A 17,561-nucleotide genomic window follows, 5' to 3' on the forward strand; every position below is an offset into this window, starting at 1 on the left:
AAAATCAAGCCTGAGAAGGAGGCCACCCACTGTATGTTAATCACTAGCGTACCTTTTCATTTCTACCATTTACCAGTTCCCATGGTAATTGTAGCACTAATGTAAAGCTCATACTTGGCAGAACATTTGAATTCCTGTTAATCACAGTTCATACTGAAGCAAAGCACTGATTTGAAATGTAAGACAAACTGGCATACAACTAACTCTACAGTAGATTTAGCTTCATATTTATTTCATACACTTGAGGGCAAAATGCAGATCTATCGTTACATTTACTGGGTGAAATGTTCATATATTATTTATTATAGTAATGCCCAAGTATATGGTATGAATAGTTCCAAAATGACAGACATTTATGTGAAAACATTACTCCAGCAGTCTTGAGCATTATGTTCACTATGGGCACTGTCATGTTACCTACTGTAAATTTACAGGGGAAGTCAGTGGGTCTTTTTTATTGGCTGTCCTGTGTGACACTACACAGCCACCATAATTTAGAGGCAACATGTAGCTGGTGCTAGCAGCCCTGTGCTATTAAACTATTAAATGTCATAAAAAAGCACCAAAACAAGACCTGGTAATAACTGTCGCTTGATATAATGTAGCTGGCAACACTGTTGCGTTTATCTGAATGGAGTTCTGGGGAGCTTTGGAGGAGAAAGTCAAGAGCTGGAGCAATAAACACTAAAGAATAAAAGAGAGGAATAAACATCTCCAGTCATGTCGGACTCTGTTCTGATTCAGTGTACGCTGGCCTTTACTTCGTGAAAATACAGATGTATTAAAAGTAGAGGGGAAAGAAGATAGACTGGAGGGAAATAATTGAGAGTCTCTTTAGTGCGCAGCTCAGTCAGAGCCTGAACTGAACACAAACACCCCTCAGTGGGTTGCTGTTTACTGTGGCTCTTAAGACAATCTTACACAGACAGAGTGAAAACAAACAGAATCCCCATTGTGTTGGCAGCATGTGGTTTTCTATTGTAAGTACATGCAAATAAAACCCTTCTAATTACAGACAAATCAGCTACTTTTTAATGTAACATGTATGTGTAAAGCGATGAAGTTATTTACTCACGACACCTCCTGTGTGGCATTCACAGCGTGGATAACAGTGGATACAGACAAGCATGTGGGCAGATTCAGCCAGCTTCCTGAAAAATGACTGACCAGACGTGACTAACAGTTATTAAAATAAAAGTCTTATCAAAATAGAGGTCCATCCATTATTATGCTTTGCAGGCAACACATTGTCAGCTAGCCAAGACTGGAGATCTTGCCGCCTACCGATCATCTGGGGATTTCTAAAGGCAGGGCAGTTGAACAGTGGTGAATACACCTGCAAACAAACCTACGCACTTTTTATTTTTTCAAGGACACGCCTTACCAGGATAAATCCTTCAACAGTAAGCACACAATGTCATCACCCCAAAAATGAAGGCCCACAATGAAGTAATGGAATGTTTTTTAAACTCTTTAACTGTTTCAAATTAAGTGAAACATTTAGAGGCTGATATGTGAATCAAGATAATATAATATATCCTTTTATTGTCAGGCAGCATCCCCTAGTGGATGTAGTAAACCTTACAGAAGTATAAGGAGTGAAAAAGTCCACATTTGGAGAAAGTGGGGTGGGTGGATGGTTCAGACAAATACAGGACTTTGACCCAGGAGACCTCGGTTTGAGTCCTGCGTGGAACTTCAAGTTGATATAAAGTTTTGAGTAACGTAAAGTTCTTTATGGATTTGACATCCATTGTGTCACATCTGTTGCTTGTTCCATTATGTGACATACATAACATAGTTATTTTAACCTAAACCACGATCCTTTCCTCACCCTAACCAACTAGTTTTACTGCCTAAACCTAACCAAATACTTTTGTATCTGAATCTAAAAAAACTGCAACCATTATACTTGACATAAACTATGTGTGTCATGTGTGTTATGTTGTGTGTGAGTGACTTTATGAGTTATATAGTTCTTTTAACCCAAACCACAATCTTTTCCTAAACCTAACCAAGTAGTTTTTATGCCTACACCTAACCAAATTATGACCATAAACCACGTGTGTAATGCCACATGAGTTATGTCACATGACCTATGTAATATAGTTAAAGGCATAGTTCACCCAGAAATGAAAATTCAGTCATTGTCTACTCATCCTCACGTCAGCTGAAGGTTGGGTTTAGTCTTTTTGTCCACAAAACACTGCTGGAGTTTCAGAGGAAGACAGCACTGCAGAATTTCCTAAACAATGGAAGTGAATGGTGACTAGTTTTCAAACGTAAAAAACAACTGAATAAAAACATAAAATGCCTCCATACTGCTCGTCTGGTGTAACCCAAGTCTCCTAAAGCCCCAACATGCAAGGTTGACTAAAGAAAAGTTATTTACACCATGTTTTTAGCCTGAATCTTCACTGTAGATCCTTAGATTAGAGCCACATTCACATCTGAACTGGGTGTGTGTGGTGTGATGGTGTGCACATCATACTACACACTACACATACTAGACATGCTTGTCTAGTATGGTGGCATTTTCTGTTTTGTTTTTTTTTCTTTTTTTCTCCCAGTTGTTTTTTAACATTTGAAAACTGGTCACCATTCACTTTCATTGTTTGTTTTGCAGATTAACAGAATAAACCTGACCCTTAATCAGCATGGGGGTGAATAGATAATGACTGAAATTTTCATTTTTGGGTTAACTATCCCTTAAGATCTGGTAAGCATGTCTCTGCCGGTACTCCAGTAATGTATAGCATTTTGAAAGTAATTGACAGTTGACCTATTCTGGCTTTTCGGTATGAGGATGTGTTGGGACGTTAACCTGTAAGGAGAGTAGGCTGCTGGTGTTACCACTGTGTTTACCTACTAGATTAGTCAACATTTCAATTTTCATTAGGAACGCCTCTAATTAACACTGTATGAAGAAAATTCTGTGTTTTTCTCTTGCAGGTCCCGGGGCAATGCATGATGTGAACGGGGCGGCCGTGTTGCCCCGCTGCTCCGTATGCCTCCTGCTGACTGTAACCTTATTCTACCTGCTGAAGTTCTGATGTGAGACGTGAACAACCTTCAAGCTTCTCTCAGCATTGAACAGCAAGAACAGACTATTAGTCCTATAAGAAGAATGGAAACCCAAGAGCGCCAGTGGTCCACCCTTAGTTTTCTTTCTGTTTCTTTCTGGCTTTGCATCAGAGTCTGTTCTCTGTTGGTTCGCCAAGAGCGAGAGGCGTCAATCCGAGGAAGGGAAAAATTTGAATCATGCACTAATTTGATGATGGTAGAACTACCGAGTTTGTGTCTCCCCAAACCTTTTTGTATGTGAAAAGGGAAAAAGAAAAAAATACATATGTAACTGTTGATAGTTGACTGTTTATTGCCCAATATTGAAGTGTACATTCAGATTATTATTATTGTGTCACGTCCTGTTCAATATCTGTATAATACCATTAAGCTTTTTTAAGTAAATGACAAAAAAGGAAAAAATGCAATGTGATTGTTGAATTTTACTGTATTTTTACAGTTGTATGCAAAACAGAGTAACAGATCCTCCATGATAAACAGTCCAGAATAATAAATAGTACACCATGATTTCTCAGGCAAAGTCCTACAGCATAGTGCATCCAAATTTGTATTTCCATCGTAGTGTGTGTAGAAAATGTACAAATGTGTACAGACAATTCCTGCACTGTTTTTTCCAAACGCATACATTTATCAAATGGCATTTTTGAAACACCTAATCACAGCATCACAGCAGCTTCACGGCACATTCATACCGAGGACTGAACATCTGTATTGTTATGCGAAGTGTCATTTAGGACAGAAGTGTTGGTCAGCGTGCAGCTTTGTTCTCTAAAAACTGAATGAGCGCTCGGAGTCAAAACTCATTGACCGGTATTGTTAACCCCCAGGTACTGCAGTGCTGATGGCATCATTAAAGCTTCGGGTTAGTGGGTGGTCTAATTAACAACATATCACCGACTGACTTCTCACTAAGTGCTGCTGTTAATTGGTAAAACCAAATTTAATTTGTAAAATGCAGTTTTCAACAAACTCCTTCTATGTTTGGCTTTTGAGGTCTTGTTTTAAAGTAGTTTGATTCAATATCATGTGAAGTTATTAAGGTGTCCTCAATTTTTCCAGTATGGTAAATACAAATATATTTAATGAATAGCCTTTAAAGGGATAGTTCGGATTATTTGAAGTGGGGTTGTATAAGGCACTTATCCAAAATCATTGTATTGCCTACAGTAGATGGTGGTTAACATGCCCCCAGTTTGAAAAAAACAGCTGGAGTACTGGTGTACAAAGTTAAGCAATGTACTGTTGTGGACAGGTTCTGCAGTAAAATGTATTTTAGCCACCTAAAAAAAACATATCAGTTTAACTGTACACTATATTCAAAGTATTTCCTCTGCTTTACATTGCTGCCAGACAGCCTTTTCAGGCAGGAAACCACCATTTCTATGAGCCAAATACAAGTCAAATGACGCTCTGTCTCACTCATCCAGACTCCATTGGCAAGATCAGTAATTTTACTTTGCAGAACACAGAAGCTGCTGGTCTACCGCTGCCTCGATCTGTTAGTTTGCTGTTCAGATTCACTATGGTCACCCAAACATACCGACAAACTCACCTATCGAGGCAGTGGTAGACCAGCGCCTCCTGTGCTATATGTGAGCTAAAATTGCTGTTTTTACCAAAGGAGTCTGGTTACTTTGGAGAGAGTGATATTTGGCCCAGAAAAGTCAGCCACATGGGGGTCCTCAAATTCCCTCTCTCATTGACCAGTAGACTTTTATACAAATGAGTCTTTTTATTTGGATTCACAAATATTTTATTGTAATATCTGGAGTTTGTTTTTCTGTTCATCTTCATTTGGAAAATAGATGCTCTCGTACTTAATATTAAACAATAATCACTTTTTTAAACACCTCTTAAAATCCAAAATATCTCTGAAAACCCGCAGAGTCAGTAAGAATTCACCACCAAGTGAGAAAAGCTAGAGCTACTTAAATGACCATATCAGTGTTTATGTAGACTGTATCTTATGTATTAAACACATAAGAGTCTTAGATTTTAATATTTGTCTTTCAAACTTTCCAGGCAGTATTTCTTTAGCATTTTTATGTGTATGACATAAAAAGTCAATGTAGTGACTCATTACAGTAAACTCCATGTCTGCTTTCATTGTTGTTAAGGTTAAATTATTAATGTGTAGTAATGCAAATCAAAAGTATGCACGATAACATAACTTTGAGAACAATAACGACAGACACTGTTTACTACGTACTTGTATTTCAAACATAAGTCTGTATTTTAATGTAATGATGAATTAAAGCTGGGGTAGGCAGTTTATTCTGGGCATCAGTGAGCAAGAGTTCCATAATAACCTTTAAGCATAATGTCATTCAGGTGGTCTGAGATAAAGCTGTTCCACCTCTTGGTTCTATTTTCAGGCTGCAGAAAATCTTACCTGTGATCGTAGACTTTGTCCAACCATAGGTTGGTATGATGGGTGATTGTTGAGTCTCATTCTAAGAGTTCTTCAGCTTGTCCCAATAGAAAAACCATTTTTGGTTCCTGGTGGAAACTTTTTCAAAGGGTTCACACATGCGAGATTATACAGAGAACCCCTGCTATGGTGCATGAAATGGTTCTAAATGTCTCTGGGAGTTCTATCTAGTTCCACCTTCCATGGGTTTCATCTAGAACTCACCCAGAGGGTTCTACCCTTTTAAATTCCAAGGGTTCTCTTCTTGAACCCGCCAAAGGGGATCTAAAAATAGCCTTTTTATAAGGATTTCAATTTTAACCCTCTTGTTTGAGATGAGGCAAAAATAAACTCCCATATTCTCATTGCATATTGTAGTCATCTATAATTTCAACAATCTATATTCTAATTGCTGTTGTTTAAATTGAGAAAACCTTCAATAATGATTTTAGCTGGTTCCTAAAAATCTATTTATTTATAACACTGTTGCTTTCAACAATCCTTGAAGAACTCCCTCCAAAAAGGGTTCTGTGGAAGACCAAAGGTTCTTCATTTCTAATGTTCCTAATAGAACCTTTTCTTCAAAACAGTACAGGGAACCTCAGAACCTCAGCCCATAAGGACAAGCCATTCTGGAACTTTTATTTCTATGAGTGTGCCGACGCTTCAGATCATTGGTTTGACGAGCTGCGAATGAGACTCAACAATCAGTCATCTTTGAATCTTAGAATGACTTGCTGTATCTTCAACATGAATAAAAACTGCAGTGCGTTCCTTTAATTATCCTCTGCACACATTTTCTAATACATAAATTAACTTCATGACGAAGGTTTATACTCTGCCAGAAAACAGGTGTTTTGTCATATTTATCACCCCAGTGTTTTAATGTCAAGTGGCGGAGGAGCTGAATAAACGTCCTTGGTTTAAAACTCCTTCAATTTAAATACGCCTGGGGAGGCTGGGGGTGTTCTTTGACATTTTCAACCACAAAGCAGACACTCAGCTCTGGTCCACATCCAAGAAACAGACATCACAAGCTAGAACATTTCATGAACGACAGGATACCAAAATCAGCTTGAATGAATGTTCCGTGCAGCTGCTATGAAGCTTTTTTTCTTTCAGGTGTTATGAATGTGTGCTTTTAACCTGGTTTGCCCAGAGATCAATGGCGCGATCAAGACGCTGCTCTTGAGATTGCAGAGGTGATTGTTGTGTTCTGTGGTCAGTGGATGCATTCTCGGGGCAGGGTGGGGGTCGTTTTTTTTCTTTTAAGCCTGCCTCGGACAGAAGTTTCCGGTGACGAGAATATACTTAAAGCACAAGTGGTTGATGATGTGATGTTCTGCTATTGTCCAGTTCACTCCTGTGCATACCTTATGAGTAAGACCTGTGTCGAAGACAAAACAACAGGGATGAGGTTGATGTATGTGGGAATGCTTTTGTTGTACTCACATGTTCAGTTATGTGCTTGTAATGATGGTGAACCAGTCAGCTGCAGACCATGTGACAGGATGTGATTTCACGTTTTTGCAAAAAACACAGACAGGTGAAACTTAGATGCCTGCAAAATTAAAGTTAAGGGTTACTGCTACCCTTTCCATCCAAGATAGATGAACATGATAAGTATTGATGTCAATGAGCTTGAATCAATTTGTTTTAAAATCCCAATTAAAAAAGAACTGATACTGAAATGGTGTATTTTTGCATATGGCACCATATGAAGTTGTATTTTTTGTGCTTTTTTATTGTTTAAGGATTTTAGATTTATGCATTACACTATATCTATAATCCTCCTTAATGCATAATCTCTGGGCATTTTAAAGTTTGCAGTATTCACAATTCACTTGTCAATTATTATTATTTTTTTTCCAAACAGTTGACTTTACAATGTATGATCCCATTGACGGCTGCATTGTTGACCTGTTTGATATGTTTTCTGACCTTACTGGAGGTTCAGCATACAGTAGTCACTATTGTGGTATATAGTCATCGTATCATTTGATTGAGAGATTGCAAAAATGTCCATAAACTGGTTAAATGTGACTTCAAGTTGCCAATCATTTGTTCTGACTATGATGCCATTCATTACTGTCACTCTTGTGTTTTCACTGGAAGCTGCACAAGTTATTACTTTCATATTAACAACATCTTGAATGATTATGTGTCATGTGAAAGGTGTCAATCATAGTGACAAACCATCAGAGAATTATCACCAACTCTGCGATTTCCCCTCAGCTTTATAGAGCATTCTAGGCCCATCGGGTTCACTGATTTGATTTTAGAGCCTGCAGCTTTACTGTTTTGCTATCAAAAAGGTGGGGTTGTACCAATACCAATATTGAAAAATGCCTCCAATACCCTCTAAAATGCCGGCATTGGCATTGGCTAGAATGCAAGTCTATGCATGATCTGATACCATATAATTTATTAACCCTTATTGATCCTGCTACTTCCCAGCAGCGTCCTGCGTGCCACTTTTCCCCAGGATGGTGACGTCATGTTTTATATCACTCAATCTGTATTTATCGATATTTTACAAAGGGTTTAACCTAAGCCAGGCAAAACAACATTGATAGCATTCCATACATACAGCCATTTATACAGCTGTTAAAAAATAATTTACACACATATAATTTTAACACACAAGTATTGGATCTGTACTTAGTATTGACTGACATCAGGATCAGTAATGGGGAAGAAAAATGGTATTGGAACATCTCTACAAAAAGGTTCTGATAAACTCAATGTACACTCACTGCTCAGTAATAAACATGAAAAAGCTAGCGGCTAGCTGGTGAACACAGTGGAGTACTTAATGAAACTACGTATTTTTGCACGAAGTGGAGACCAAAACTGAGCTGAAAGTAGAATGAAATCGGACTGTCAGGCCAGAAACTCAGCTCCAAGTTAATGGTTATGGTGCTACATTTCTGGCTGTGTGTGAAAAGTCAAGTCAAAAAAACATTTAAAACCTCGGAAATTTTGACCAAAGTGTGTTAAAGAGAAATTTACAGGACCGGTGTGTAAGATTAAGTGACACCTAGTGATGTGGTTGTAGATTGCAAACAACTGAATATCACTTAGAAGCATATAATAGAAAAACGGCAAAACATGCGGAAAACGCAAAAGGTCACATCTGGAGTCTGTTTGGTTTGTCTGTTCTGGGCTACTGTAGAAACATGGCAGTTAAACATAGTGGCTTGAATGGAAGAGGACCCATGCCATCTATATATATGAGCCACTGATATATGAAGCACGGGATAAAGTGTCGCCGCTTGCCCAGTGGCCACGTGCGGTACTGCAGACACCATTATAAAAGAGAAACCTATAAAACTGTCGACAGGACACCACAAACTGCAAACAAGGTCAGTTATATCTCCTGAGCCATGAAGGTTTTATATTTGCAAAACATTTCTAAAACTAAGAGACGAGCGATTTAAAAATCTTTGGCATCATTAACAATGTCAAGTATGTAGGCAGCATATACATATAGAAAACTTTTTTTGGCATATGCCCTGGGTGAGCAATTTCTGTTGGACTGAATAGATGCTATCTTTGCATCCAGTATTCTGTGTTTAATAAATCACTGGATATAATCGGCTCATTCTAAGGTGATAAAAACATGACAAACATGACTTCTTTACAGGTCAGTATACAAGAATGAAAACATACTTGTGAACATTATATTCTGTTCTGCCAATAAATCTCCCTAAATCTTATACGCTGGACCTTTAAATAGTTTAATAACTGCGACAGACAAAATGAAAGCAATCATGCAGTTAATATCAATAATTAAGGGGTCTCACAGTTGTCAAAACACATTTTTGTATCAGCTTGTTGAAAAAGTGGCAGAAAAAAGATAATTGCAGCTTTAAAGGAAAGATGATTTGAAATCACAGAGAAGTGACAGGTATCATTCAGTCGATGGAGACAGATAATATGCTAAGAGACAGGCATCAATTTGCATTAGACTAACCAGCCCAATATAATAGATCTACATGAAATCTTACCATAAAGGCAGCTATTTCTGTCCTCTCAATCCCTGTCAGTACTTCCTCTGCACCCCAGCAGCACCCACGTTGTCTTATTTTTCAGCAGCATTCTTAATAAACAGGAATATTGAGTGTCAGTGCTGTCAGAACTGATAGGGGTTCATACAGTCTGCGCACAATGACATCAATATCTGCATGCGTTAGATCCTGGGCTCCTTCCAGTGTAACCTTGTTATCACAGGCAAGCTGTAAAAAGAGCAAAAATGCAGGGCAAGTCAGGTAACTGTGGTGTCAGTCAAGCTGCCTGTTACCTCTTTGTGTCTTTAAATGAGTGGCAGCAGATGCACTCTGGTGACAGATCTGTGAGATATTAATGCTAATTCTTGCCTCCAGTTTTTTTTGGTGCAAAAATACTTTTCCTCCAGTTTATAAGCCACTAGTGTGACTGTGTTACCAACACCTTATATTAAGGTGCTTGTGACAAGTGTAAGTTAAAAGGTAATAAGGACCTTAAATGATGCTTATTAACACGAATATATGACTATATAAGTGTTAATAATAGCATGATAAACATGTTTATTGTGAGATTATAAGTTTCTTATAATAGTTTATAATACTTTATACATGCATACTTTAGATCTAGTAACACCAAAATGCATAATTAACTGTTATAAGTATAATAAGTGTATAATAAAGGATCAATGAACCTTAATAAGCATTGTTCACACATATGATCTAGTACCCCGTAATCCATAAACTGTTAATAAGTGCATAATATCGGATTAATTAACCTTCAAAGCAATGTTCGCAATTTAGATCTGCATAATTAACTGTGTAGTGCATAATAAAGGATTAATTAACCTTAATAAGAATTGTTCACACTTTACATCCAGTACCCTCCAAAATCCATAGTTAACTGTAAATAAGTACATGATATTAGATTAATTAACCCTAATAAGCATCGTTAACAGATCTAGTACCCCTAAAAATGAATAAACTGTTAATAAGTGCATGATATAGGATTAAGTAACCTAATAAGGATTGTGCATACTTTAGATTTAGTAACCCCAAAATGCATAGTTAATTGTGAATATGTGCATGATAAAGGATTAATTAACCTTAATATGGAATTGTTAACACTTTGGATCTAATCTCTAAATACCTAGTTAACTTTTGCACAAACAACAAAAACACGTATTACAAGCAAGTGAAGTGTTACCCATATGGTTCTTTCCAAAGTAATGAGGACCTTTTGTTGTACTTTCATAGTATAAAAATAAGTGTCATTTCACAACAAGAATAAACCCGAATTTTCTGTTTCAATCCAATTAATTCCACCCAGGTGATGTTAAATGAGCGTGTCCTCTGAAAAGCTTCTTGACGTGAAATCTTTTTCAACTTTATGACTGCATGATGAGCCTGAAGTGCTAACCTGCCAGTGGTCTCACAGCATGACGAACACCAACAATGTTCCAATTACAAGATATAACTCTATTGCTTCTCTGAAGAGGGAATCAAAGTCTTTTTTTGTGTCTTGCTCAGACCAAAGTCAGCAAGGAAGAAGGAAGAAAAGTGATTTTCCTTTTATAGATATAGCCTGTAAGCAGTCGAATATAATAAAATAATATCCGTTTGAGTAGCCGTTATATTCAATCTAAGTCCTGTAAAACTGTTCTCATGAGGGTTGATGATATCCAGTGCATCCTCTGGCACCGCACAATAATACTTGATCTTGTTTATAATATAGTTTTAAAAATAACTGGATTACTTTGCTGTTTCATCTCTTGCAATCTCCATTCTCCTTTGTCACAAATATGACAGTACAACAGAGGTATGGAAATCTTTCAGATGCGACAAATCCAATGAGGATTGTTCTCTGCAGACAGCTTTAATGCAAGCTGAAGTGCCTGCTTGTACACACTGCAAACAGCTGGATTGATGAATTGCTTTATTTTGACATGCTTTGCAGAGATAAATCATGCATTTTTTATCCCCCCCTTGCTTTGTCCGCAAATGCCCCCATTACCTTAACTGGATAGGTTGGGATTAATAGACAGTTTAATGAAATTATTCCAGAATGGTTTTAATGATTGATACAAGTGTCAATCCAGAGACACTTATTCCTTTCGCTCTTCACATTAAGTTCAGGAAAAGAGAGGAGCTGTAAATGGATGTAATTAGGGATAACAACTATGAAATCTCAGCAGTCCGCCTCCCTATAAGTTCCCCTGATTGAAACAAATCCGTGATGATCATACTGCAACATTATTCTCTATGACATACATCAGTTTTATGAACTGCATGTCTGTTTACTTCCTGTCAACTCTACAGTAACGTTACGCCTCCAACCTTAGTGATTACCCCATAGTGCTTTTTTTAAAAAAATCCTTAGGTTACTTAACTTTTCTTGGTTATCTTTGCACATTTTTTGTATGTGTGGTGATTTGCTTTAACATTTTGCTAATCAACATTTCTGATAACGAAATCAGTGATATTCACTAGCCACTCCGTGTGGCGCCAACGTTGATTTTCACAGTTTAGCTAACGTTAGATCGCTTATGGCTAATTTTTTTTACACTCTGTGTTAGGAAGAGCAACCAGAAGTGAAATGACTGACACACACCATCTTGCGTAAATGAGCAGTTAAGCTCCAACCGACCAACATTTCTTCCACTGACAGAGCACTCATGAACTTTTAGTTTGAATCTTATTTTGTCTTGACAGTTTTGAACAAAGTCAAGCTTTCAGAGGACGTCAGAGTGAGAGACTGTTGCTTCAGGTTGATGAGGATGAATGATAAATGTAATAGAGGTGTCAGGATACACTGATCTGGATTGATATATGGATTCAGCGTTCAACAATCTAAGTGAAAATATTCATCTTTATTGTCATGTTTAAGACTTAGCTTTAAATTTCTATGGCGTGTGTGTGTCACAAATGACTGGAAGAGCTGAGTCATAAAATTGTTGAAACATTATTTAGTTACTTTTTGACAAATAATTTTGTCTGATATTGATCAAGGCCCCTGGATTAATTGAAACATATCATGACAGAATTCATGATATCAGAAACTATCATATCGTTGTCCAAAGAATCAATGTACTATTGTATCATGATGAAACGTGTGATTTATACCCCTAGTTTTCAAGTAGGGTGAAATCTATAGTAATTGTTGCTTTGACTTCTGATGCTGACTTTCTTGGACTGCGTGTCTGTTCAATTGTCAAGACACAAAATAACATGAGTATACATCCACGGGTCACAGAGGGGCTGGAGTCTATCCCAGCTGACATTAGGTGAGAGGCGGGGTTCACCCAGGACAAGTCCCCAGCTCATCTCAGGGCTGACACATTGAGACAAACAACCACTCACGCTCACACCTACGGGCAATTTAGAGTCACAAATTAACCTATTATGCTGTCCTTAGACTGTGGGAGGAAGCCGGAGTACCCAGACAGAACCCACGTGGACATGAGGAGAACATGCAAACTCTGAGAAAGGTCCTGCCCCAGTTACAAACTCCCCAGCCGGCTGGGGAATTCAAACTCAGAACCTTCTTGCTTTCAGGCGACAGTGAACACATGAAAGATTCAAATTGTGTCTCTTGCGAAGTTTGGCCCCGCAACTGTCACAGTGGTGCTTGCTCATGTTTGAAACCACTGAGCCTCTGTAAATAATTCTATGAAGAGAATGGTCTAGACCGTCTCTATATGGAAATTGCCCTGATATGATTTGGCGCTATATAAATAAAATTGATGTATTCCATTCCATAAAATATATGTCATCATATAATCACTACTACTACTGTATTTCTACAATATCAAACATTTTCCCATCACATATTTGAATGCAAATAGTCTTATGTTCTCCCACAGTGATAAATGCACATCAAATCAATAACAATACTTTCCTGACTACTGCAAATATAATACCAGAAGACGAAAGCGATAGACATCCTGCACAGTCCTAAAGGACCACTCGCTGCGAAAATAACCTTAGCTGAGCGCCCTCAAGAATCAGCCACATGTTGTTTCCGTGTATGAGAGTATTCCATTTTGTTTACCCGGTTATCACCATTATATTAACAAAACACTGAAAAACACCTCATGTAAAAATAAAGACATCAACCAGAGCAGGAACACAGGGACGAGAAAGGAAGGCTGGGGTAAGGCATGGCCTTGTTTTCTGGTCTTTGTGCAAACTCCCCAACCGCATGATTAAAATCCAACTCTCTTCTGACTTCTGACTTTATGCCAGCGCCGACAAAATTGAAGCATCTTTTAGTCATCGGAGTCTTTTGAGTTCCTCCCCACATCTCTGCGTGCAAATAGAGGAAATAGTTGGCAGGCTCTCTGCCTTCCTTTTGTCCTCGTGCTTTTTAAAATGTTTCCGTTTGTCTGCCTCACCATCATTTCTAACCTTCTTGTGTCATATCCAAATGCTCTCCAACATCCACAATCAAACATTTGATTAAGGCTAGCAAAACAGATTTTAATCTCGACTAGACTTCCTGCATAAATAAAGGTTATTAGTCTCTGGCCTTTACTCCAGCACACAAACAATTTAATCATTTGACAAGGACCCTGCCAAACCTAATGAATGCTTTTTTAAAACATTTATTATTTAACTTCACACGGCCGCTGCCAAATAAGATGAATCCATGTTTGTGTGCTGAAGATGAGCCAGAGAAAGAAGACAACAAGAGCATGATGATGTGTTAACTGGATGTGTGATTAAGCACTAATTTTGAGAGTGTGTGTGTGGGCGCAGCTGGCTAAATGCAAAGACAGGTCAAGGCTGTAGCTGCAGGGAAGGGGACGAATCAGAAGACCAATACAACTGCTGAGGTCCCCAGTCAACCGTGTGGCTAATCTCTGCCTGCATGAGACTAAATCATCTCCATATGAGGGGAAGTGAGCGTGCAGCTGCAGTGCCATACATCCTGTTCCAACCCCCACGCAGGTTTGTGATCTTTCCTTTGCTGTTTCCTTCCGCTCGTACGAACGAGACAGTAGGTGAAGTCACGCGGGCCAGACCGCTCCATCCAAGCGTCCTCACCCACGCTGGAGAACAGAAGGATTCGATGCGAAGGGATTCAGCAACTGTGTGCTTTGCTGTGTGTTTTGCTCACACCAATATGTGCCGGTTTTCAATAAAAATCATCTGTCGTTGTCAGTGATACGAGGATTTGACCAGCCTCGAGGTGACAGCCTGTAAAACCTGCCTCGTCTTGCTTTTAAAAGATAATAAGAGTGTTTTTTTTTTTTCTTCCCAGTATTGCCATGAAGACATCAAACCCCCGGATGTATCAGTCACACTCCTCCTGTTCTCTCAGGAGACATAGGCTCCCACCGTTTTTAGAAAAGCCATTAAAAAGAGCTTGAAGAAGTGCAACGCAGTGCTAACAAACATGACACGACCGGGAGTCTCACCTAACAGAGGTGTACACACAGTCACTGCAGCTGTGTCAAATTTAGTTTGAGATTTTAAAGGTAGAATATGCAGGATTTGTTGGTTGCTGTTTGCAAATGCACCACTCAAAGTAGGGCTGTCGCAATAACTGCAGTTTTGAAAGATTAAATCAGTGCTTCCAAATATGAGCAACTGAAGGGCCAGTAAAGGTTCAAGCTCAAAGATGGATCGATACCGGCTGTTTGTGACCTGATTTCAAACTGTTGAACTCGGCGTTAGTGTGTTTCTAATGTGGCTGTTACTACAGGCTGGAGCGATGTTGGACTAATGTTGTAATATTGAGGGACGGTTGGAAGAAACTGAATTAAACATCATTTGAAGCAACTAAATCATGAGAATATGGATGCTGGTAACTGTTTTTTCATGTTGCACTTTTTTTTTGCTCAATGATCCTTATTGCCAGTGTGTATGTGTGTGTGTTTGTGTTGCTGATAGACATGAAGGTAATGATATGTCCCTGCTGAAGGTAGCAATATGGTTATATATGAAAACAGAAAAAAAAAAAAAAAAACAGGTCAAACTGCAGGAATTCATTGCAACATTGTGTAACATAGCATCCAGCAGCTAGCTTGCTCAGGCCATAAAGCTGCCCTCTGAGCAGTGAAGTTGACATATAGTTGCTGCACTGATTTTATTTTTTTCATCATAAATGAAGTAATTTGCAAAAACAAAGAATGATGGTAATAACAAATACTGCGCTGTTTAGCCAACGTAAATATATGTAGGGGAAATTTCCTCACCGCAACAGTCCTGATTCAAACTGTGTCCCTCTTTAGCGAAGACAGGAAGAGAATTAATAAAGACATGAATAAAGACGTTTTAAGGCTCAAATAGACACATCCACATTTCCACACACTGCAGATTTTGTGTGAATGCAATGAAGCAATCCTTCATCCTCTGCTCCAGTCTGCTGCCTGTGTGTGTGTGTGTATATGTGTGTGTATCTCTCTCTGCAGCTCTCACAGAGAGAGAGCAGAGGAGAGAGAGGGAGACAGCAATGTAATAGCTGAGTAGAGGCCTGAATTCACAACCTGAACACTGTTATTTGTTGGTGGCTACACACCTCTCCAAAGGCCGATGTCAAGAAACGTCCCAAAGTGATGATTGACAGAGATTATTTTTCTGTTGGCTGATAATAACTGTAAGATAACTAAAGATTCAACCAGTAGTAGTTCAAGCTGTTAGTCGACTAGTCATTGCATATTGATTATATTACTTTAATTATTTAAATATGCCTGTTAAATGCTAACAGTATAAGTGGTGATAATTCTGAATGTTTTGTAACAACCAGCACTCGTCCACCATTGCGCACCTCCTGTCCCCACCCAAACCCGCTATGTCTTCATCTTCATCTTCGTCAACGGAGTCACAGTCATGGTCAGACCCTGTATGAATCACCTCAGGGGCTGTGTTCCCATCTCACAGGACAGCTAACTGAGCTAACTAGTTAATGGCAGCTATAGCACATTTAGCTATCATGTTGCAACAACCCCCCAGGCCTAAACACAGCTCCCGAACGGAATGAATGGAATGGATTTTTTGGGACTAATTGATGACTAGCAGTTAGCCAGCCAATAGCCAATACAGTTTTTTGGGGAGGAAATCCTGCATATTATGCCTTTAATATGACCTGTATCACCCCTTTATACTGACAGTAGGTTTATTTTATCTCCTCACTGGTGAAGTCAACTTAAGAAAAAATGAACATATGTCTAATTTAAAATGATAGATTAGGGAAGTTTCAAATCAAAGTGTCTCTGTGAGCTGTTTGAAAAGGTTTGTTGAAAACAAACAAAACAAAAAATGCTTCTGGGCCTTGATTTGATTTTAAAAAATAGCATTACATTACTGCTATTCTTTTTGGAGGAGCTAACCAACATAAGAAAGTGTTTGGAGTGGGCTTTCACATCTGATATTGTTTATTCTTACAGGCTTCTCGACTCCAGCAAAAATTAAATTGTGTTTTTTGAAAGCTTTTGAAGCTTTAGAAGGCAAAGAATGGCATAAAAGTTCAACATTCAATAGCATCAATGCAATCAATAATAATAATATTAATTAATAATTCACTAAGAAGAAGAAGAAAAAGAAAAGATTTGTTGCTCATATGTGAATGTGACATTACATCATTCTGTGTCTGATTGGATATAATAAGCATTAACAAAAGAGCATGTTGCACACGTGAGCTCTTTCTGTCCACTGAAAAACAGATGTCATTCACGGTCAGTGCCTCCTTCAACCTTCGGGGGACCAGCGGCTCAGACATGTCATATAAATACACTCGGATTCCTGCCCTTGACCATGCTCTCGTCTTCAGGTGGAACAACAACATCAGTCAATGCCAGCAGCTCACCGGCACATTCATTTCTCTGGGTTTTGAGCGGACTATCCCTCAATACCCACAGAGACGGAGGGATCACCTGCATCCTTCCAGGCTGCGAGCGGCGGGCTCTCAGGAGGAATCTTAGAGGTCTTAATGCAGTCATTTGAGGTGAGGTACGACACCTGAAAACTGTGATTGTGCAAGATCTTTGCTATTTTGCAATTTTGAAATGTTTTGTTTTAGCAGTTTCTTGTGACTGTGACTGTAAAGAACTTTTTTTTTT

At 38.6% G+C, this 17,561-nt stretch overlaps 1 protein-coding gene across 2 annotated transcripts in view; it reads left to right on the top strand.

The window, feature by feature from the left end:
* opcml (opioid binding protein/cell adhesion molecule-like) overlaps positions 1–4,370 on the top strand; it is a 535,516-nt gene extending 531,146 nt beyond the window's left edge. For both annotated transcript variants that reach the window (XM_084730695.1, XM_084730694.1), the window contains one exon: positions 2,953–4,370. In XM_084730695.1, coding sequence (XP_084586821.1) covers positions 2,953–3,053 — 101 coding nt within the window. In that variant the 3' untranslated portion in view covers positions 3,054–4,370. The remainder of the gene's footprint in view (positions 1–2,952) is intronic.
* Positions 4,371–17,561: the final 13,191 nt, after the last annotated feature.

This window comes from Lutjanus erythropterus, chromosome 11 (genome assembly GCF_056507025.1).
Source record: "Lutjanus erythropterus isolate fLutEry1 chromosome 11, fLutEry1.hap2, whole genome shotgun sequence".
NCBI classification, from domain to species: Eukaryota; Metazoa; Chordata; class Actinopteri; order Lutjaniformes; family Lutjanidae; genus Lutjanus; species Lutjanus erythropterus.